Source organism: Suncus etruscus, chromosome 4, assembly GCF_024139225.1.
Source record: "Suncus etruscus isolate mSunEtr1 chromosome 4, mSunEtr1.pri.cur, whole genome shotgun sequence".
Lineage (NCBI taxonomy): Eukaryota > Metazoa > Chordata > Mammalia > Eulipotyphla > Soricidae > Suncus > Suncus etruscus.
Genome location: NC_064851.1, coordinates 79,688,880 through 79,713,336, shown reverse-complemented (window position 1 = coordinate 79,713,336; position 24,457 = coordinate 79,688,880). Strand labels below are relative to the sequence as shown.

The window sequence follows — 24,457 nt, the reverse complement described above, 5'->3', positions numbered from 1 at the left end:
GAATACTGGTCACCTATGTTCAAGAAACTGAATTCAGACTTCTTTCTAATTCCGTGCAGAAAAGGTAGAATCAAAAAGGCTTAATTATCTTGATATAAGACCTGAAACCGTAAGGTATATAGAGAAAAGTGCAGGTAACTCTTCATGGCATTGAAACTAAAGTATCTTCAAGGTTGAAACACCACTGGCCAAGCAAGTGGAAGCAAAAATAAACAAATAGGACTACACTAAATTAAGAAGTTTCTGCACCTTAAAGGAAATGATGACTATGATACAAGATCACCCATGGAATGAGAGAAATTATTCACACAATACTAACCCAGATAATTTCCCCATAAGTCTATTTGGAAATATTGAGATTATAAATTCAGAGACAAAAGTAAAACAACTGGCATATAATAATCAACAACAAATTCAATCCATCTACATGATCTATAGAGAAACCAATAGCTGCTTCTGTTATTGTATAAGAAAATTCAGGTAAAATTGTTCAATGTAAATAAAAGCAAAATTTTGAGGGCAGTAAAAATAATATTAAGTAGAAAATAGTAGGAAAAAAGTTACTTATCTAGGGAGTTTTAAATATAATTTTAGGATTGACAAGAAGCTATAAAAATATTACATTTTTGTTATTTTTCAATGTACTAAATCTGTGATAATTTGAGTATGTATTCTAGCTCTTATTATTATTTAAGTAAAGGTATCTGAACATGCTAACTTTATTTACTCTATTTGTTTTCTTATTTTCTAACTACATGATAGAGCAGCTAGGTGCTATGAATTTAGCTATTCTTCATTTGGAATAAGTCTAAAAGAGCTTGCTTTTCAGAGGAATATTCCTTTGATGTACAATACTTAAGGATTAATTGACTGTATTTTGACAGTAAGTAATGAACTACTAATATAGTTATAAATAGTATAACAAAATGGTAAAGGAAGTCAAGATAGTCTTAATCCTTTTTTTCTCTTCTGAATAAGGACAGGATACATTTTACACTAACATTTTGAGGACTAATTACTGTTTTGTTTGACATTACACATATGAAATAGAAATCATAACCCTGCAAACCATCTAATAGTAATTCTGCAAGCTAATAGAATATGAGCTTAAGAGAGAAAATATATCAAATACATAAAACTGTACATTTTTTGTAATGAATTGACATATTTTAAATGCTAAGATACGAAGAGTAAACTGAGAAACACAAGGCAAAACTTTTATTAGAGATTCATGTACCTGAAAAGAACAGACAAAGGTAAATCAAGAAACTATGGTTCTATTCAAACATTGTTAAGCAAGGGATTCTAAGGTACAGGGATTTAATGGGGATTCTAAAGTTACATATGGAAGAAATTCTTTTGAAGATTTTTGGTAATTTGGCAGCAACAGGGAACTGAAAATCAGGAACTGTGGCTCAGTTGCTGACATAGGCCATTTCCAACTTCAGTGCCTTTTACAAGAAAAGCAATAACTATCCATAGATAAGTAAAAAATCTGCAGAGACCAAAGAGGACAGACATCATTGGAAGGGTAAAAGCAAAAGGACACTGCTTTGCCCCTCCCTAAAATAGCACCATGATACACTGAAAAGATCCTCTGGGCTTAAAGCATCTAACAGTGGGGAGAAGAGTTCAAGATAGATATCCAGTTCTACCATGTTGAGGACAATTTTATAGCAAGCCACATAGATCTTGGCTACTGAGAATCAGGTAGAAAGTGAGAAGGGAACTTGAATAAAAAGCACCCACCTGGGCCAGACCACATCCACTCTGAGGCTGTGCCTGACTACATCTCTAGCCAGTAGCTATGTCCATCTGATGAGACATCTGCCTGGCCACGAAGTTCAATTGGTAGTGAAAATATAAGGATTCTAATTAACATCACAAATACAAAAATAGTCAGAGAGGCAGAGCCTACTGATGAAGTTAAATGGTTATCAAAAGTCTTCCCTCCACCAAAAAAAAAAAAAAAAACAAAACAAAAAACTCAGGCCCAGAATTTTTTTAACCTTTAAAGAGTACCTACTGCCATTCCTTTTCAAGGCATTCCAGGAAAAGAAGAAATAGAAACACTCCCAAAAAGTTTTTATGAATCTAGCATCATGCTGATACCAAAAGTAGACAGATGCCACAAAAAAGAGAACTACAGACCAATATCCCTGATGAACACAGATGTAAAGATGCTCAACATAATGCTAGCAAATAGGATACAATGCTTCATCAAGAAAGTCATACACAATGACCAAGTAGGATTCTTCCAGAGATAAAAATATGATTTAGTATATACAATTCAGGGCTGGAGAGACAGCACGAAGGTAGGGTATTTGCCTTGTATGCAGAAGGATGGTGGTTTGAATTCCAGCATCCCATATAATCCCCCAAATTTGCCAGGAGCGATTTCTGAGCATAGAGCCAGGAGTAACCCCTGAGCGCTGCTGGGTGTGACCCAAAAACAAAAACAAAAACAAAAAAAAACAAAAAAACAAAGACATATATAATTCAGTCAACATAATATAAAACATCAACAAAAGAAAAAATAAAAGCTACAGAGTCATATCAATAAATGCAGAAAAGGCATTTGATAAGTTCCAACACCCATTCATGATAAAAGCTCTCAAGAAGATGGGAATGAAAGAACTTTCTCAATGTAGTCAAGACTCTTTACCACATACCCATGACAAATATTATACTCAATAGAGAAAAACTGAAAGCCTTTCCTCTAAAATTTGGCAGAAGATGATTTTGATACTGTCTTCTCTCTCCACTCCTATTCAACACAGTACTGGAAGTACTTGCCATAAGTACTTATGTTATGTACATATGTACTTATGTACCATAAGTACATAACAATTAGGCAAGAAAAAGATAACGGCATCCATATAGGGAAGGAAGATGTTAAGATCTCACTGTTTGCAAATGACATGACATTATATTTAGAAAATCCTAAAGACTCTACCAAAAAGCTCCTAGAAACAATAGATTTGTGAGGCAAAGTGGCAGGCTACAAAATTAGCACACAAAAGTCAATGGTCTTCTTATATACAAATAATGATAGAAAATAAATAGATATTAAAAGACAATTCCATTTACAATAGCACCACAGAAATTCAAATAACTTGGAGTCAACTTAACTAAAGAGGTGAAAGACCTATAAAAGGAAACTATAAAACATTGCTTCAAGAAATAAAAGAGCACACAAGGAAATGGAGACATTAACCTGTTCATGGATTTGGAGGATTAGCATAATTAAAATGACAACACTCCTCCAAGACTTATGCAGATTTAATGGAATCCCTCAATGGATATCCATGACATTCTTAAAAAAAAAGTGGATCAAAACTCCTGAAATTCATTTGGAACAATAAAGCCCATAAATAGCTGATGCAACCCTTAGGAAAAAAAGATGGGAGGATATCACTTTCCATAACTTTAAATTGTAACGCAAAGCAATAGGCATTAAAATAGCATGATATTGGAAAAAAGACAGACCCTTAAATCAATGAAATAGACTTGAGTATTCAGAGAATGACCCCAGACATACAATCAATTAATCTTTGCTAATAAGGCAAGACATGCAAAATAGAGCTAGGAAAGTCTCTTCAATAAGTGGTGTTGGGACAACTGATTAGTCAAATGTAAAAAAAAAAAAAAAAAAAAGAATTCTGACCTGTATTTAACACTATGCACAAATGTCAAATCCAAATGGATTAATGACCTTTGATATCAGACCTGAAACTGTAAGATATATAGAAGAAACATAGGCAAAACACTCCATGGCATTGAACCTAAAGGCATCTTCAAGGAGAAAACATCACTAACCAAAAAATTAAAAGCAGGGACTGCATTAAACAGAGAAGCTTCTGCACTTCAAAGAAAATAGTAACTAGAGTACAAAGGTTTTCCACAGAATCAGAGAAACTATTCACTAAATACCCTTGAGATAAGGGGCTAATATTTAATATATACAAGATACTGACAGACCTTAACAAAAAAAAAATCTAACTCCATCAAAAAATCAGGAGAAGAAATGAACGGACATTTACTCAAAGAAGAAATAAAGATGTCCAGGAGACACATAAAAATGTTCCACATCACAAATAATCAGGTTCAATTTCCGGCTTCCCATATGGTCCCCCCCATACAAGGAGTAATTTCTGAGTGCAAATCCAGGAGTAACCCCTAAGAGCAGATGAGTGTGGCCCCAAAACAAACAAACAAAAAGTAAAATGATCACTCACCAAGATCAAATTGGACTGAACTCTGGATAAAAGAATGATTCAATGTAATTAAATGAAAGATAAAAAAAAATCACATGATCATCTAAAAATTTGAAAAATTAAGAAACAAAATTAAATATCTGCAAAAACTCACATTATTTTGTATATAGAAGTATTGTACCTCAATTAATAAAGCAAATATATGAAAATTCTACTACTATGATAATTCAATGGTCTAAATGGTTGTAAAATTTTTCTCTAAATTAGTAACAAGTTAAGGCTTACTCATCACTTCTATCAAATAGTATTAAAGTCTTAGAACAAACCAAGAGTATATAATAAATCATAGGACTCTACATTATGAAGGATTAAGTAAAATGATCTGTTTATAGATGAAATTATTACACATAGAGCAAACTATAAAGAGCGCACCAAAACATTGTTAGCAAGTAGATTATCAGATTAATAATAAAATTTAATATAGTGTCATATATATAATAAACAGATAAATTGTTGCACTTCTATACACTAATAAATTATATGTGGAAGAAATAAAGAAAGCAATCCCACTTCAATATAAGAATCAAAATCATTCAAATTCTTGGGAATAAATTTAACCAATGAAATGAAAGGTCTATTAAATATGGAGGATCTAAAATGAAAACTCTAAAATATCAATGAAAGAAATTCAAAAAGATACAAGTAAGTGGAAAGATATCTCATGTTCATGAATAATAAGTATTGTTTAAAAATTACCCTGTGGCCCAAGGAAATATATTGAGCTGATGCAACTTCAATGGCACTATTTAATGATACTTTTTAGAGAAGCAGAACAAATAATTCTAAAATATGGAACCATAAAAAAGAAAAAATTTCTCAAAGCCAAATCAATGAGGCAGTCCCATAAAATAACAAAGCTGAAGAAATTACATTTCTTGAACACTATTATAAAACTAAAGTAGTCTAAACAGTATGATAATAACATTAAAACATATATCAACAGAGTGGAAGTTTTATCTTATATTTCAGCTGAAATATGTACCCTAAATGGAAAAACTTCTCAGATGTGCTCAAAAGGCGAGTGTAATGAGCACAATGCACCAAACCAGCCTGACCATCTTTCAGGTTCAAGGAATGGCTTTCAAGAGCCACAGTGACCTAGCAGAGGCTCAGTGATTACTGCATCTGTCTAAACAATCCCACTCATCTTCTGTATACAAAATAGAGAATAATTTGATAAACTAACAAAATAACAAAAGGTTAAACAGCTACAGAATGTAACACTTATACACTCCGGAGTTAAGAAAACCAATGAGTAATATCAGTAATCCAAATCTGTTCCCCAGGATTAATCTACTCACTTAAAAAAAAAAAAACTCTTCTATGGGCTAAAAGTAAATAAAACATAATAAAGTATTCTTATAATAACTGAAGACTTTTTAAACCTTTAATCTAACAATGGTGCCCAAAAATTTTATATAAAATATTTTATAATAAAATATTAAAATAGTTTTAACTTAGACCCATTTAGAGAAAGTTAAGGCATTTGACTTGCTTTATAAGTCAAGAATTGGGGTTGGGGTAGTGATTGACTCTCTACAATCTAAAACTATGTGATATCAATCATCTGGGGTTTACAATTATAGCCAAAAATGAACCACCTTTTCATCCAATTTCCATCTATCATAGATTTCTGGTGCCAGCTAGCTCTCCACCAGCACATCTACACAAACAAGCAATATGATGCCTGCCTATGCTCTTCATCGCCAAGATTTAGGTTCTAGTACACCTTTACAAGATATCCCCCTCACAGTGCCAGAATAATAGTATAGCAGTTAAAGTGCTTTCCTTGGATGCAGCTGACCTGGGTTTGACCCCTGAGCATGAGAAGTGATTCCTGAGTGCAAGGCCAGGGTCAAGCTCTGAGCACTACTGGATGATCCCCAAAACAAAACAAACACTACCTTCCCACCCAGGGCTAGGAGACAGTACAGTACAGTTACTAAGATACATGGTCCTATTTGGATTCAATTCTTTACACCTTTGAGCTCAGCCCTAAAAATCGCAGAATTCCAGCATCCTTATAATGAAGGTCATGGTAGGCTAAAGTCCCATGATAGAGATCCCTAACCTCCTGAGCTATATCTGGGAGATCCAACAAAAAGGAAAAATCACCCCATCTCTTTTTTTACAACTGCCAATAGCAGAATGCAATCACTTTCTTGTTCAAATTTTTCCAAAAGTTAAATTGTTTATCTTTTTGCTATTTTCAGAGTAGCCTTTCTAAGATGCAAATATAGGCCAATTACTCCCTGATGAAAACAGACTTCTCAGAGAAGGATCACTGTCTTAACATCTCTTTCTCTTTCTGATCTTGTTTCTACCTGTCTGTGGCTCTTTCCTCTCCTCTGATGAGGCCCTCTATGAGACACACAGAACTGCATATGGATCTCCAAAAGTGATGTTTATGCTGGAGATTCTTTCCAATGTTCTCTTTGCCTTCTTCAGCCTGATAACTCCATTTTTCAATTAGGATTTAGCCCAAGTGCTAGGCCTGTTCAGTAATCTCTGTCTCATTTGGATTCTTCTCTATACTCCACAGGTTCCTCAGCTAGTACTTTCTGAACATCTCCACAGTCCAGCCAGTGTGAATCTGCAGAAGCGGGGAATTTATTTATTTAATGGTATTATTGTAAGCACTTAATCTGGAACAGTGAGCATTTAATGAATATGACATTTAATGTCTTTAATGTCTTACCTGTCTTACCTTACAGAACAGCTAAGCTCCTAACCCAGAGGGGGATATACAGTGAGATATTAAAAATAGTCATGTTAAGGAGGTGTTTAATGCCTCATATTATAGGCTGGAAATATAGCACAGGAGTTAAGCAACTTGCTTTACATAGAGCCAACTCCAGTTGGATCCCTGGTAGCCTAGATGATCCCTCAAACACCACCAGGGGTGATCCTGAGCATAGAGCCAGATGTGACCCACCTCATTTTCCTTTCCTTCCTAAAAAAAAAAAAAAAACCCTCATGTGAACCTGAAGAAGTGTTCATAAGTTATAAATATTGTGGCCTCTAACATAAAAAACAAATAATATGGGGCCGGGTGGTGGTGCTAAAGGTAAGGTGCCTGCCTTGCCTGCACTAGCCTTGGACAGATCTCGGTTCGATCCCCCGGTGTCCCATATGGTCCCCCAAGCCAGGAGCAACTTCTGAGCACATAGCCAGGAGTAACCCCTGAACGTTACCGGGTGTGGCCCAAAACCCAAAAAAACAAAACAAAACAAAACAAAAAAAACAAATAATATACTACATCCAAAAAATATCAGAGTCCCTTTAGATACCTTAAATTAATAGCACAAATATCTACAATTAATTTACATGTACTAATCCTCTTTTGCTAGAAACCTTTCAACATAAGCCTTCTTGAAAGTTTCAATAAATTCATCCTGTTTCATTATACTCATCTCGCTTAAGAGTAAGCAGATGCTATTGTAGATAATGGTCAAAGAGGCTTTTACTTTATCTATGAATAACCTTTCCACTGAAACTTTCAACTGCAGCTTCCTGATGCTGTATGCAGCTCTTGTATGCTCATCCTGGTTCTCTATCTGAAACAAGAGAATATTTTCCAAGGCTGTCATTATTTTACCTTCTTGAACATAGTACAGAAGCCAATGACAGCTGTTCCTTACCCTACCCCCAACTTCTCTTTTGAATTTTCAATTAGCCTCAGTAGAAATCAGTTGCACATAGCTTCACCCAGTCAACAAATATGTACAAGTGCTGAGAAATAGGCATGGAGAAAATTTTTTTTATTCTCATGGGTTCAGAAAGGACATATGGATATGACTCCATTCTGTGATTATCTCCATGCCTGTCACTTTACGTGCAACTGATATACACAAATCTTACTCGTGAAACACAATTTCGGAAATCAAATGGAAGCACATTGTGCTCCTTCCTGTGGTATTTTATTTTGTTACCTAGCGTTTGATGGCGGAGATGCTGATTACATTTATTTCATGCCCCACTGATGAGTCTAGAAATTCGTCTGAAAAGCAATGTCTTAGAATAAAGGGAGGATAGTCGCATTTTGGAAAGCTTACTGAATTTTTCTGAACAAATAAAATTACCCATGGCCCTGGGATATAGAAAGAATGGTGAAGGAAGAAAGAGGGAAGAAGAAAGGATGGTAAAAGTGGAAGGAATAAGGGAAAGGGAAACAGGAGAAGACCATTAGAAAAGGCAGACAAGAAAACATCTAAGAGGGTTTAATTAAAGATCAGGTTAGGTATAAGTCAGCAGGAGAAAGGATGGCTGACCATTGGGAAGGTGACAGTCTGGCTTCTTGGCACAGAGAAGTGGTTCTCACTGACTATCACCCTCTTGTGGAGGAAACTCACAAACTCACTGCTGAAAACTGCTCATTCTTACCCAAAAAGACTACTTCAGATGCTTGAGGAAGATAACAAGAAGGACTGCCCAGGAAGGACAGGATCCTTGTTTAGCCTGCAGCACAGAGACCCGAACACTTGAGAGAACTGGATGCAATTGCTGGAGGCAGAGACCACCACAGAGAGCACTTCATTGAGAAGTATCAACATAAAGCAAAGCACTTTGTTTTAATCAAGGCCACTAGGTCTGGCTCATGTCCTCGACATTGCAATTTGTGTCTGACACCTGACCTCACACAGAATCCCTGACCCAGGGACACTCACCCGAAGGTCATTAACTGCTAATTATAAGGTGCATTTGGAGAGTGAGTTTAACTTTAGGGTTCTAGCACAGGAAATGAACTTATTCATCTTATATCACCTGTCAGCTTTTCTAGAGGGGAAGAATCTTGGTTAGACAGAATTTATCCAAACTCTACATGTTAGTTTTTGAATCATTTCTTAGAGGCAATTTGTCAACAAGTGAAACAAATTCCTGGAATAAGTGAGCCACCAAATGGTAGGCACTAACACTCTGTGTGCCTCATGTTCTTTTTAACTTTCACTGATTGGCATTTGTGGTTCGGTGAAGAGCTCCTAGGGAGCAGGTGGGAGCATAACTAAAGATGGGCAGCTCTTGTCTGAATACCATGAATCATTGCTAGGCCATGTGGCATTTATAGCCAGGCACAGTCAGGCTTTGCCCTCTGCTTCTACTCACTTCGCATTTGGTACAAGTGGGAGCACATTGAAAATAAACCTTGAAAACTTTTTATTCCTACCAATAAGTGGAAAATAGAAGCAAACACATTATCATCCTGGCAAGTGCAGAGGGCTTCTAAGTAGAAGACTGAAGGAAAAGCTTATAAAGTGTTCGTGGGATGGAGGAAAATGGGTCACTAGGATATCTGAAAGCCAAAGAGATAGTGGGTAAGATGGTTTCTAGGGTGCTCAGATGGCCTCATACAGAAGGAATGTAATGTGGGGAGCACATTCCAACAAATATTAACTGAACATGGAACTTAATACTATGAATTTAGCATTGCTAAATTAATGTGGATCAAATAAAATGCACAAGTGTAAGTTTCTCCTTAGAAATATAGACTAAGCATGGAATATTGTTCAGAGATGGAGCACATGCTTTTTACGTGTCGGTTCAAAACCCCTGGCACTAAAATATAAATAAAGACTCTTCAATAGCAATGGAAACTCTAAGAGCAGCAGCAGCAGTAGCCACTCCACAGTGGTTAAATAAATTACATCGTGTGACAAGTGCAGTACATGTGCTTAAGATATAGATTTGCATTAGGAACAACAGGTAGAGGTGTGAGAAAAGAATAAAAGCATAGTATTCCTCCCCTCCCCTGAAAGTAGTTCCAAGGAGGCCTGGAGGCAACCTACTGGTTTTTCTTGGTCAACAGAGTTGGTTTGCCAATTCAAAGACCAGAGGACAAGATGATCCTCAGGCCCTGTAGTTCTGGGGATTGCCTGCTCCACTGGGGTAAAATGTAGGGATCTCATGGAGTGTTTTACCATGAGATCCCTACATTTTACCCCAGTGGCGCAGGCAATCCCCAGTACAATAAGTCAGAAGGAGAGAGAGAGACGCAGAATAGTCTCACTCATCTATGGGTTTTAAGAAAAATAAAAGTCATTTTTGTAACAATCCTCAGAGACAATGAGAGGAGGGCTGGAACACCAGCTCACTCCATGAAGTTCACCACAAAGAGTGGTGAGCACAGTTAGAAATAACTACACTGAGAACTACCATAATCAAGAATGAATGAGGGAACTGGAAAGCCTGTCTGGAGTACAGGTGGGGGTGGGGTGGGATGGAGGGAGATTTAGGACATTGGTGGAGGGAATGTTGCACTGGTGAAGAGGGGTGTTCTTTTTATATGACTGAAACCTTATCACATTTATGTAATCAAGATATTCAAATAAAGAGAAAAAAATTTAAAAAAATGTAGGGATCTCCAAATGGTGATATGGGGGACTTAAAGGGTTGTACCCAGTGATACTCAGGGGATATGTGGTGCCAGAGGTCGAAGGGGTCAAATCTTAGCTAACTACAAAGATTTGGGCAGATAGTCAGACATGGACCAGTGTGGGCTTTCACAACTACTTCTAAGAAATGGTCTGCAAGACCATTTGGGGTGAGAAATAGGGGCGATTGGGGCTGGGCATGCTTTGCATGAGGGAAGACCATGTTTGATCCCCAGCACCACATGGTCCTTGAATCATTAATCGAAGCTATTAAAAGAGCAGAGGCATTGGAACCATAATGTACAGCTTCCCAATCTGCATCTCAGAGCACCTGCTGTGCTGGCTCTTTGCCACCTATTTACCCTCAATATTTTTACATTTGGCATTGAGTATAGATCCTACTGAAAATAAAAAACCCTGGCTTGTCCTCAAAAAAATCGATAAGTTATGAATTATCCAGAAAGGACTAGCTATATACATATAAATGAATTACCATTCAGAAATATACTTGGAACCTAAACTATAACAAAATTTCAAGACTCATAGAATTCTAATTTCTCTTGGTTTTGGTGTTGCTTTCAGCAACCTAAAAACGAATAGCGAACATTTTAAGAACCTAGTTACAGAGCTGCAATTTAAAGCTTGTGCAGACACCGGGTGCACACACATGCACGCGCTGACACTACTCTTGGGTAGTTGCCATGACAACAGAATGCAGAGCCTACTGAGCTCTTTGTTACTGCGCTTGAAGATGCCGTGCCAAAACACAGTTCTGTTAGATTCTTTACTAATTAAGTGGGAAAGGTTAAAAGATTTTCTAGATCCACATGGTTTCCATTTGTGATGGGACTCAGAAAAGCAAATACTAAATATTTTAAGAAAAACAATTTAAAAGTAATCACGACAAGACCAGTTACAGACTAAAGGAGACGCAATATTGGAAAAAAAAATTGCTTGCTCTGTTCATTTCAGCATCTACTCTGCTTAGTTATGCCATAGTACCTTAACGAAATAATCAATTTGTATGATTTGTATGTTTTGGCAAACAGAGTCTCTTATTTTACAATCCATTTAAATACTTGCTTTCCATGGCTCTCTCTCTCAGTTCATAGGGGAACCTATTCATACCATATGCTAACTATGCAGAAAAAACAAAAGTTTTCTTTATGTTAGTAGAAAATCTTGTGTTTTGAGGAAAAAAAGAGAAAAATTGTGACAGGGCTAGAGAAAAATGACTAGATCCTTTTGAAGGCTGTGATCAAGCTCTGCCTCTTTTACTCTTCCCTTCTCTAATCAGCCTCCTGTATCCCCACAGGCTTCTCTCTACCTGTTTCAGACATAAGACACAAACCCATTCCAGACTTGGCTGTCTACCTTTTCTCATTCCATGCACTTTTTGGTGCGTGTGTGGGAAGACACACCCAGTGGTGCTCAGGGATCACTCATGGTAGGTTTGGAGATCTGATAGAGTGTCAGGGATCAAATGGTCGGAAGCATGCAAAGCAAATACTTTACCTTCAGTATTATCTTTCTGGTCCCTCACTCCATGTTTTTATTTTCCCAGGTGAGTTCATCCTTGGTCAGTATCTTTTTGTTTTGTTTTGTGTTATTTTTTGGGGGGGGGGTCACATCCAGTGGTGCTCAGGGATTACTCCTGACTCTGTACTCAGGAATTACTCCTGGAGGGCTCAGTGAACTAACATGGAATGCTGGTGATCAAACCAGGACATGACCCGTGTGCAAGGCAAGTGCCTTACCTCCAGCAAATCTCTTTAAATATCTCCCATTTACTTTTACATCCCTGGCAAGTATTCTTTTGAGTTCCTGATCAGGTGATTCAAATACTTCTACTCTAATGCAATATAGGCAAGCTAGGTTCTCTTGGGACTCTCCTTTCTCAGTAAATGGCAGATTGAATGAATTACCACAGGGGTACTCAATACCTAGCTGTTTAATGAATGAATCATAGTCAATCAAGAATACTCCCAAAACACATCCTTGATAAAGTCCTTTTTCTCTCCCTTCTCATGGGTCATTCTACAAATACTGCTCATTCCCCCCTAAGTAACCCCTCAGATCCAAACATTTTCAAAATTCTCCCAGTCACTATTATCTAGATAGCAGACTTTGCCAGAATTATTATAACAAGAGGATTATAAAAATATAATTATTATAACAATAGTGCTTTTAAACCATTTTACTGAATTATAGGACTTATAGAACTGTTGATAATATTTTTCATATTTACACCATTCTAACACCAGACACATCACTAGAGAACCTGCTTCTAGTCACCAGCATCTCAAGAAAACCTCCCAGCCACTCACCCTCTCACGAAACCTCAGTTAAATTATCAGGAAAATTCATACATACACAGAGAAGTTGGGCAAGCAACACCTATCAAATAAAGTAATGAACAAACTGATAAATTTGATCAAAGGAAAGGGAAGAGAACATTTACCAAATGTTGACTGTAAGCTCAGAACAGAATCAGACATCCCAACCCCTCTTAGTGCCACAGTGACCCAGGTTATTAAGAAAATCAACTGAGTATATCAATCAAGCAGCCACTCCTGATCCCAACCTTTAATTTGTTTTGTCCCAACAAGAAAATAGCAACATCTATAAACAAGAAGATGAAGAAAGTAGCAATGATCACAGCTTACTTGAGACACTGTGCTTGGCATTTGTGTGCATTATTTCACTTCAGTTGCATCAGCAATATGGCGGAGGGGTAGGTGCTGTAATTATCCCATCTTGCAGATGAAGACAGTCACATAGGACTTGGGTTACTAGCTTAAGGTGGTAAACCCACTTGCTACAGAGATGTAGTTTTGCCTTTGTTATTGAGGCATTTACTCACACTTTTCACCCATTATGCCATGTTGTGGGATATATAGACAGAAGACACAAACCCATCCTTGTGGTTTGTATGGAACCTGAATAGCCTGCATCTTGAGCCACCCCTCTGCAAAGTGGAGAGCACAGTCTATAAGGGAAGTCTCTCGAATCTTAAGCCTACCTCCTGAACCACACATTTCCAGGCTGCCAGACACTTCCCAATAAGGTACCAGGAGGAGATGCTCTAGTGTTTGTGCTAATTTGATTAAAAGAATGACAGTCTTACAATAGCTCTTTTTAAAAAGTATCAAAAATGACATAAATACAAAAAAATCATTAGAGTTTCAATCCAATACTTACAGTTTTATAACTCCATCTGGGCACCGAGCACAGACCTGTTGGTTGCTTCTATCTTGATGTTGACTCTGCCCCAGCTGAACAAATCTATAGGACACAATTCATAAGAAGTCAACTAATGTTAGTACTACTTCCAATAAATACACTTCATACAAAATGGCACATGTTCTCAAATGATAGCATTGGCCTATTTCAGAAACACCTGTACTAACAACCAACAACTAACTAACCAATAAAACAACATACTTCACTGATACATAATTACCTGATTTGAAAGTTTATTTGTGAGGAAGAAAGGAGTTTTGTGATTTCCTTTGAATGGAAAAAAAAAAAAAAAAGAAAACCAGTGCTCAAAGAGACAGCATGGAACACACGCTTCACATACAGAAAACCTAGCTCAATCCTCTACAGTGCAGTTCCCAGAGTACCACAGAGGTGACCCATTAACAATGTTGGATGTGGCCACATAATGAAAATAAAAACTATTTTCTTAAAAAGGAAGTCATTATGGTGTCTATATATTGAAACAAACACATACCTCACTGTGTTTCCATTTACTTAAACTTTGTACAGAACGTGAACCAAAACATTCTGAAGTCAGAAAGCATGTGGTAAAGCCTCCCAGTGTTTATAGTGACTACACCAGGAATAGTGGGGTTTTGGGGTGTCTACAGTAGGAAAACCAGGAAAGGGGGTGCTTAGTTCCATCTTCTGAACCTGGGGCATTCCCTCCATAGAGGAAGCTAGAATATACTCACCCTACTTGATGCTAAAAGACAAAGAGAGTGCGTCTGGGACCTCCGCACCCATACCTAGCAGCAGGTGGGCCTCTCATGAAGTCAGTGCTACTTCTCAAGTATGCTTTTTTTTTTTTTTTTGCCCCATGAAGTTTCCCTTCATTCAGGTGAACAAAATCCTGTACAATGGGTCCCTGGAGGACTGATACTTTACATTTTTTGGATTCTTTTCTTTTCTGAATTTCTCTTAAAAATGTTCTTTGTCCCTTTTTATTGAAGTGACATTACATTATAATATATGTTTCAGACGGAACATTAAAGCAATCTTTGGAACCAGGGAAGAACAGAATAGCTCCTTGGAGATATCACTGAATAGTCTATGTATAGTCTATGTGTGTTCTTATCCTATAAATAGTGATATCTTTTCAATCTATTGTATAGTACATTAAAAACAACAACAAAGAAACTCGGTGCAGAGGTTGCACTGTTCTTCTAAATACCAAACTCAGCATCTGGGCACAGAACATGAGTTCCTCCCTCCACTGTTTCATTCATCCCATTTCTCCAGTCCCCTTACATCCTTCTTATGATGATTTCCAAGGGCAAAGTGGCTATATTTGGTTCCACCACAGTCCCAAGAGAGAGTTGCAAGTGGACCTCAGAAAACCCTCTAATTAACAAGACTAAGTGAAAGTCCTGCTGAAAGCCAGGGATCCTTAGCTTTATTTATTTATTTATTTTGCTTCATTAACCTGAGCCAATGTTTGTGTCCTTGCCAAGGACAACAATGCTCTCTGCAATCAGCAGTGAGATTATCCTAACACCAATGCCAGGTTATTTGTTCTTCCAGATCATGCTGTTTACAGAAGCCCAGTTCAACTACTAAAGACTTTAACTACAGAGAGGGGCAGCTTTGAAGAGTAAGTAGCTGTTTGTTGGTCTCTAGAACAAGGAGAGGGTGGCTGAGTTCTCAAAGACTACAACTGACTTCAGGGTAAGGCAGTGAGGCATAGGCATAGCAGTACTTTTGCAGCCAAGAAGAGCTGTCTGTAATTTTATAATTTATTTCTATATTACATTTTTAGGTTGGAAACTTTAAATCTACCTTACATATCATATATTAATAGTCCAATGGATTCTGCAATTTGCCCCATTGGAGAGAAAGGAAGATTAGTGTTCATTTCTTTTTATTTTTTTTTTTTTTGGTTTGGGGGCCATTCCCTGCAGTGCACAGGGATTACTACTAGTTTTGCACTTAGAAATCACTCCTGGCAGGTTGGGGATGGGGGAGAGATGATATGGGATGCTGGAGATTGAACCCAGTGGGCCACACACGCAAATATTCTATCTGCTGTGTTATTGTTGTGGCCCCACTTGCTCATTTCTTTTATAGGGTTTACATAAGTCAATCTGATGTGAATGGAGGACAGGGTTCCCCTGAAGAATGTCTTCTCAACATCTATTTTAGGTTGAAGGGTGCTTATAATGGTCCTATCAGAATTCTGAAAATTTCACAGGTGAGAATTTTCTTTTAGAATTGACTAACTCTACATCCTCTCAAACACACACACACACACACACACACACACTTCTGTATATGATTTGAGGAATTTCCTTTGGTGGACCCATCTTTTTAGCTAGCCTGTCTAACAAAAGGCTTTCTACACCTGCACACTGATATTTGAAAAACACTTGATAGAACACTCTGAGTCAAGAACCTCTGATCACAATTTCCTTTCTCCTCCTCAGTGTCACTCCCACCAGCAGTTCTGAGCTTAAAGCAAATGCCAAAGTTCTTGGCTGTCATTAACACAAGATTGTTCGAGAAGTGGCTGATCTCCAACACTTGTGAATGTTGCAATGTATCTGAGCTTTACTTTCTATCAAAACAGTAAAAAAATATTTGTGCATAAAAATACCTACATTTTATCACTGATGAGCAAAGGAAGGCTAAGGGAGCAGGCCCTTTATAAGTCAATGTCTCAGTGTTTGACCTCTGAAAGTGAATTTCAAATAGAATTCACTACCTTGGGGCCGGAGAGACAGCACAGCGGTAGGATGTTTGCCTTGCACATGCTGACTTAGGATGGACCTGGGGTCAATTCCTGGCATTCCATATGGTCCTCCGAGTCTGCCAGGAATGATTTCTGAGCATAGAGCCAGGAGGAACCTCTGAGTGAGGCCGGGTGTGGCCCAACCCCTTCCTTTGTATGGTTGACCATTTTGATTTTTAGTATTAACTTTTTAGATATGGGGCAATACTTTTTAGTATCATCTTTTAGATATACCTGTCTTTTTAGATACCCACAGTATTGTGCAGGGGTAATTCCTGTCTCAGTCCTCAGGGGTCACTCCTAACAGTGGGGTCACTCCAACAGTGTGCTGGGGATCATACTAGGACTACTGCTGACAACACATGTGCTCCAGACTGTTGAGTTCTCTCTCTCATCATGATAATCATTATTCTTTTTTGTTTGCTTTGGTTTGGGACCATACCCAGCTGTGCTCAGTGCTTACTCCTGGCTCTTCACTCAGGGATCACTCCTGGTGGGATCAGGGGACCATATGGGTTTGGGTTGGTACATGCAAGGCAAACACCCTACATGCTGTACTCTTTCTCTGTCTCCTGACCATCTGTGTTTTCAGAAAGTTATGCAAGACATAGATTTTGTAATAATACATTTTCATTTTACCCTTCACACCTACATGGAGAAAATTTACCTTGAATAAATGGATAGATCGTTATCTGAGAGGCCATCTGAGAGGTTAATGCCATACACTTCTTTCATGGGCTGGACCATGTTCTGGGTTAAAACATAAAAACAAAAAAAAGTAAAATTTGTACATATTTAGCATATTAATAATTTCCAAAGATGAAAAAGTGAATCTGTGAATCTTTCTACAAAAGCAAGTAACCATCAATTCATGGTCTCATATATATGTATGTATGTATCACTTATACACTGCAGGAGTTGGCAGATTTTTTACATCAGAAAGCTGATAATAAGTATTTCAGGTTTGAGGAAGTGGGTTCATATCAGCTGTTCATATCACAGCTACTCAATTATATTATTTCACAAAAGTAGCCACAGACAAACAGGCCAACAGGTGTGGCTAAGTTGCAATAAAATTTCATTTACAAAAGCAAGCAAAATGTGGATCTGACCAAACAATTGTAGCTTGTTAATTCTTTTTTTGTTTGTTTCTTGGGGGAGCCACACCCAATGATGCTCAGGGGTTACTCCTGGCTATGCACTCAAAAATCGCACCTGGCTTGGGGGCCATATAGGACGCTGGGGGATCAAACTGAAATCCATCCTAGGCTAGCGCTAGCAAGGTAGATGCCTTACTGCTTGTGCCACTGCTCTGCCCCCACTTTTTTGATTTAGCTTAATTCTTGAACTTACAGACCCAGTTATTAAATTCTCACATTTTATTTTCTATATATACTTCTTAAAATATTTGAGGCACCATAATTTTCAAATGTATTCATAGTTGAGTTTCACATACCACCTGTCAACTTCCTGCACTAATGTCCCCAAATTTCCTTTCATCTCTTGGCCTGCCTTCTTGACAGGAACAATCTAAAATTTGGTTGTTAAAGTTTGGATCTCATGCTTTAGTGTTGAGGACTCTTCTGAGTCCTTCTGGTTTGGATAGATAGATCTGCCACCCCTTATACCACCAATGTGGCTGTGGCCTCTGTTACCTTCTATTACCTTCTTAATTTTGTTGTTTTATGTTTTTCTTTCCCTGGTCTTATTTCTATAGTCTAAGGTCAAGGGTAATCTAGTTATTCTTTCCTTTTGATCCTTTGCATTTCCCTGTCCTATTATTCTTCATAATATAAATAAGTGGACTTATCTGGTATTAGTCTTGCTTCCGACTCACTTAATTTAACTTATCCTGCAGTTCCATCCAAGATGCAGCAAATTGAATTATTTTATCCCTCATTGTAGCTGCATAGTATTCCACTGTGTATAAACATCACACCTTCGTTGTCCACACGTCCATTCTTGGGTTGATTGAATCAACCTTGGTTGATTCCAGATTCTAGATACTTTACTAGGTGCTGAATCATTTCATTAAGTAATATGCATGCAATATCTACTTCTAAAAGTGTTGGATTAACTGAATTACTCAAAAACTGGAGTTGTTTCTTTTATTTTTTGGACATATTGGTCACATTGAATTGTAACAAAGGCATTTCCCCTGGAGCTTTGGAAAGGTTCTCCGGCTCAGATCCAAACCCTGCATTCCAACAACATGCTGAGCAAGGAAATAAATGGACCACAAAGCCACCAATTTATTTTGTTTGTATGTTTATTTGTTTTGTGTCACAACCAGCAGTGCTCAGGGCTTACTCCTGGTACTCTGGACTCACTTTTGGCAAACTCAGATGGCCATATGGGGTGCAAAGGATCAAACTGAGGTCACTGTATGCAAAGCAAGTGCTCTACCCACTGCACTATTTCTAAAGCCCCCACAAAGTCACTAATTTTATGAAACTAAAAATAAATTCCAATTCAACAAGACCTTAGCAGATTGTTCTTCTCTGCAATGGGTCAGACACTACAATATATGAGTGTGAAGTAACAGAAACTTCTCATCTCAGCCTTTCTGCTGTCAATACAAATGTTCCAGAACCCCATGTTAGTAGACCCCACTTCTCCTGCCCACACCTCAGTCACTTTGGTACTGTCTCCAGTGTCAGTCATCTTCACAGGAGTGGACCGCTGGGACACAGAGCCTTCATCTTCTCGGTCAGTTCCAGAGTCATCCTCAGAGCTGCTGGACACAGCTTCCTCACTGGGGGGTGGTGGGGCACTGGCTGCTGTCTTCCGCTGCAACACAGTTTCTTCCCTATTGCTTTTGTTCCTTGAAAAAGGTAAGGTGGGGTGGAAAGCATATTAAACTGAACCCTCAACCCTCACTGTGCGTCACTAGGTGCCCCAGCCTTAACCCAGTGAAGCAGAAGAGAATGACTATGATGAAAAAAGAAAAAAGCCTTTGAATTCATCTTGTGCTGAGTGGAAAAACCATAATATTTTACATACACACAGACCTTGTATAAAAGTCTAAGACCTATTATAAATTCAGAAAATGAAGCAGCATATACACAAAGATGCAGCAAAATCTTTTCAAAATGTTATCAGGCTGAAATCACTTTTTTCAAAATATGTAATGTATTAATAAGACATGTTTAAAGTATTAGTAATATTACTTCTAACTTTTAGAAGCTTTAAGACTAGCTCAAAAGGGGGCCGGAGCGATAGCACAGTAGTAAGGCATTTGCCTTGCACTCGGCTGACACAGGACAGATCTGGGTTCAATCCCCGGTGTCCCATATGGTCCCTTGAGCCAGGAGTGAGTTTTGAGTACATAGGCAGGAGTAACCCCTGAGCATGTGGCCCAAAAACCAAAAAAAAAAAAAAAAAGACTAGCTCAAAAGGGGTCAAAGCACTGACAGAACAGGTAAGGCAGATGCCTTGCATGCAATTTGACCTGTGTATACCTGGTATCCAGTATGGTCCCAAGCCCACCAGGAATAATCCTAAGTGCAGAGTCTGAAGTAAGCCCTGAGAATCAGGTATGACCCAACCTCCAAAAAAAGAATAGATCAAAAACCAGATCTATGTACATTTCCCTTTCTCCTATGAGTTTTATCAATTGCAATCTAAACTGCTTATCTACATCAAAGGAACAAGCCACTATGAATCATAAACTAAAATTTATTGTATTTAGTAAATATATATATATATAAATTTCACTTTTAGTAGTAGTATATAATAAATGAGAAGAGGAGAAGAGGGGGATAAAAATTCCACACTTAGAAATTTAGTGGGTACTAAATTCAAGAGTAATTAAGAATACTTATGAATTCAGATAATATTTTCTATTTTCTAGTAAAATTTTTTGCTTTTATAAAAAATGTTAATATTTACTCTTAATTTTTTTTTGGTTTTTGGGTCACACCTGGCAGTGCTTTGGGGTTACTCCTGGCTCCACGCTCAGAAATTGCTCCTGGCAGGCACAGGGAACCATATGGGATGCCAGGATTTGAACCAATGACCTTCTGCATGAAAGGCAAACGCCTTACCTCCATGCTATCTCTCTAGCCCCATTACTCTTAATTTTTAAAATTGTACATAAGAGAATTACAATAATATTCTGAAAAGCTCTAGGGAAAATATGAAATCAACTTTTAACCATAGATTAGATTTTATAGAAAATAAATTAGTTTCTGACTTCCTTCAATTAGAATGGAAAGTCAGTAGCATTTCTATACTATATACTAATATGGCTTGTCCTTGATATACCTGTCCCAGGAATTCCTTTGATTTTAAATTTAGAATTTAGAATTCTAGATTTAGAATTTAATCTGGGGGCCAGAGTAATAGCACTGCAGTAGTAAATTTGCCTTGCATGCAGACAATCAGGGATGGACCCAGATTCAATCCCCAGCATTCCAAATGGTCCCCTGAGCCTGCCAGGAGCTATTTCTGAGTGCAGAGTTAGGAGTAACCCCTGAGTGCCACCAGGTGTGGCCCAAAAGCAAAAAAAAAATATATATATATATATATATAAGTATTTGACCCAGAGCTTAACCTTCAGTTATTGGAAAAAAGAATTATCCCACTGTATAAATAGTATGTAGTTAGAATCCACTTAGGAACCCATATATAGAACTGAATTTGTGCATGAAAGAACACCTGGCATTGCCAGGGGATATTCCTCAATTTTTTTCTCAAGTTACCTAATTACCTGGTCTGGGATCAACAGGGATCAGCTGAATGCAAAGCATGTACCTTATCCCTGTATCAACTTTCCCACCCCATAAAATTTGGATTGTATACTTACAGTCTGTCCAGGGTTTCTTATCTTGATTTAGCTTCTTCATACTATTGGATGTATTGTCTTCCCCAAACAATGTAAAACTAATACTCAATAAATTGATAAATTCTCTGAGCTAATAGTGTTAATGTTTCATCAGAAACAAAAACAAATATATAAATAACAAAACAAATACATAAAACAAAAGACAAATACATAAATAACAATACAAAAATAAATACCATAAATTTTCATCTAAGTCTTTGTGCTATGGGAAAGAGAGCACGTGATTTATTACAGGACACAAGACATAGTGTCTCCATCTTGCCTTTTTGCTATCTGTAATGTTCCTCATTAAAAATAACAAATTAGAGCATATAGCTGAAGTTCCCATAAATTCCATGTTCAATGTTGCCAATTTTACTGATGCCGGTGCTGTATAGTCAAACTACCTGTAGAGAGGTGATATAAATGGATTGTGCTCCAAACCTTGTGACTTGAAGTTATTAGTTTTTGGTGAAAATCATATTCCAAGACTATATTATTTTGCATGACTCTTTAAAGTTTCCCTCTAAATGCAAATCTTACCCCAATACTGATTTTCCAGTTTCATCTGGTTTCCGCACAGTAAATGGGCTTGGATCAATGCCAATGGTCTTAGGCATAAAGTCACTGAAGAAGAGAAAGAAAAATTTTACTTGAATCATGATTGATCAAGATGATACTGACTTACCTCCATTTCACATTCTTATACTTGTCCTTCCTTGCCCTAAGTGCCATATATAATGCTAAAGGAATATATGCTCTGCGTCATCCAACTGCACAAACTCACATAATGTTACCAGTCTTCTCTGTGAATGTTCTTCGTGATTGTGAGACTCCAAATTTTTGAATTTAGATTTTATTTACTTGTATACACTGATAGCTACTATCACTGCTAAGGCTTATACTCTTTATTAGGTATCCTTAGTGGTTTTCAGGTTAAAATGAAAAACTCATAAAATCAGTACCAAATCAGTAAGCCATGTAGTTTTATAGGCAATGTGTTTATTATACTGTCCCATCTAGGAAGGTACAGATAATGACAAAAACACAGTGGCCTGAGACCTCATTTGCCTGGGTAATTACTTAAAACATGGTTGGAATACTTCAAATACAAACTTTTACCACTTACTGAGACAAATTAATATAATATCCTCACTATAAAAAAGTCACTCTTACTGTTATTGCTAAAGCTCTAACAGATTCCTTAATGAAGGCCAAAATGGGGAACAGTTTGAAAGACTTACGTTAAGACTTTCATTCTAGCAAGGAGACTACTCCAAATGTGTGATTACTCCAAATGTGTGATTCAATATTTTATTTTGACAGAAAAAAAAGTAGTATTGAACCTAATTATGCAAATTCTTTTTTGTTTGTTTGTTTATTTTTGGGCCACACTGGTGGTGCTCAGGGGTTACTCCTGGCTCTGCGTTTAGAAATCACTCCTGGGGCCGGAGAGGTGGCGCTAGAGGTAAGGTGTCTACCTTGCAAGCACTAGCCAAGGAAGGACCACGACCCCGGTTGGATCCCCCGGTGTCCCCATATATGGGCCCCCCAAGCCAGGGGCAATTTCTGAGTGCTTAGCCAGGAGTACCCCTGAGCATCAAACAGGTGTGGCCCAGAAAACAAAACAAAAACAAACAAAAAAAGAAATCATTCCTGGCAGGTTTGGGTGACCATAAGGGATACTGGGGATTAAACCTGGCTTGGCCACAAGCAAAATAACTGCCCTAACCACTGTGCTATTGCTCTGGCCCTAAATGCACATTCTTACTTACTATAATTTATTACAAATAAATAAGTATAATAAGTAACAATATTTATCCCTAAATTAACCCAGATTTTTTTAGGATTATTTATAGACATGTACATGCCTGAAGGGGTTAAAAAACCAACAACAGAGGAATTAGAGAAACTTAATGTTTACGTTCCCAGCTGAACATAGTGACCTCAGCTGTATCTTATATATACTATATCTTTATATATACTTTATCTCCATACTGTATGGGGATACATATAAGTATGCTTTTCACAGGATACACAGTATCAGGTTTTTCATATCTTTGGAGTCATCCCACTAGACAGGGCTAAAACTGTCTAGGCATCTAAGATAGGCAATGCCATATATATTATAGAGAAAATATGCCTATTAGACCTCCTTCAGACATGCATGGCAGTGTTGTGGACAGTAAATTCAATGTTAATGAATCAACCATTTATATTATGTAAAGTATCATTCATAGAAGAGATATAAAGAAGGCTTTATATATGTATATATGTGCATATCTATGCTGTTTCCAGAGACTGCAGGTATTTTGGTCCAGAAGTAATGGGTCTATGCTAATCTAGTGCTTATAGAAACTATTTCATAGACCATAGTTACTTTTTACAGATAAAGACAAGATACATCATATACATATGTTATAAATTTATATGTATAACATTATTTATTTGTTCAGTTAAAATTTTCTTTTCTTTCTTTCTTTTTTTTTTTTTTTTGGCCATACCCAGTGATTCTTGGGGGTTTCTCCTGGCTATGCACTCAGAAATTGCTCCTGATTTGGGGGACCATCTGGGATGCCGGGGATCGAACCAAGATCCATCCAGGATCGGCTGCATGCTATCGTTCTAGCCCCAGAGTTAAAAATTTCTTGGAATGATTATAACTTTACAGTTAAAACCACTACAAATCTAGCTGAAATCAAGTTAAAAGTTCTAAACTATTACTGTATCTGAAACAGATGCAAATGAAGACTGGGTGGGGGTGGGGTGGGAGGGTACACAGAAAGTTTCCTCATGGACACTTTAAGTTTGGAAACATATATTTCACATATGAAGAACGTATAAGCTACCAAAATGTTCACTGTATTAGAAAACATAATAACATAAATTAAAGCACTTGCCTTACATGTAGTCACACACCCCCCCCCAAGAAGTGTCAGGAAGGATCCCTGAGCACAGAATCATAAGTAAGCCTTAAGCAGAGTAGGATGTGGACCCC

At 37.5% G+C, this 24,457-nt stretch overlaps 1 protein-coding gene across 1 annotated transcript in view; it reads right to left on the bottom strand.

Annotated features, from left to right (window-relative positions):
* The window catches only part of FIG4 (FIG4 phosphoinositide 5-phosphatase), a 131,317-nt gene that overhangs the window by 29,706 nt on the left and 77,154 nt on the right, over positions 1–24,457 (bottom strand). The window contains exons 19-22 of the mRNA XM_049771169.1: positions 22,003–22,086; positions 19,263–19,458; positions 17,302–17,384; positions 13,847–13,930 (exon numbers count right to left, since the gene is read on the bottom strand). Coding sequence (XP_049627126.1) covers positions 13,847–13,930; positions 17,302–17,384; positions 19,263–19,458; positions 22,003–22,086 — 447 coding nt within the window. The remainder of the gene's footprint in view (positions 1–13,846; positions 13,931–17,301; positions 17,385–19,262; positions 19,459–22,002; positions 22,087–24,457) is intronic.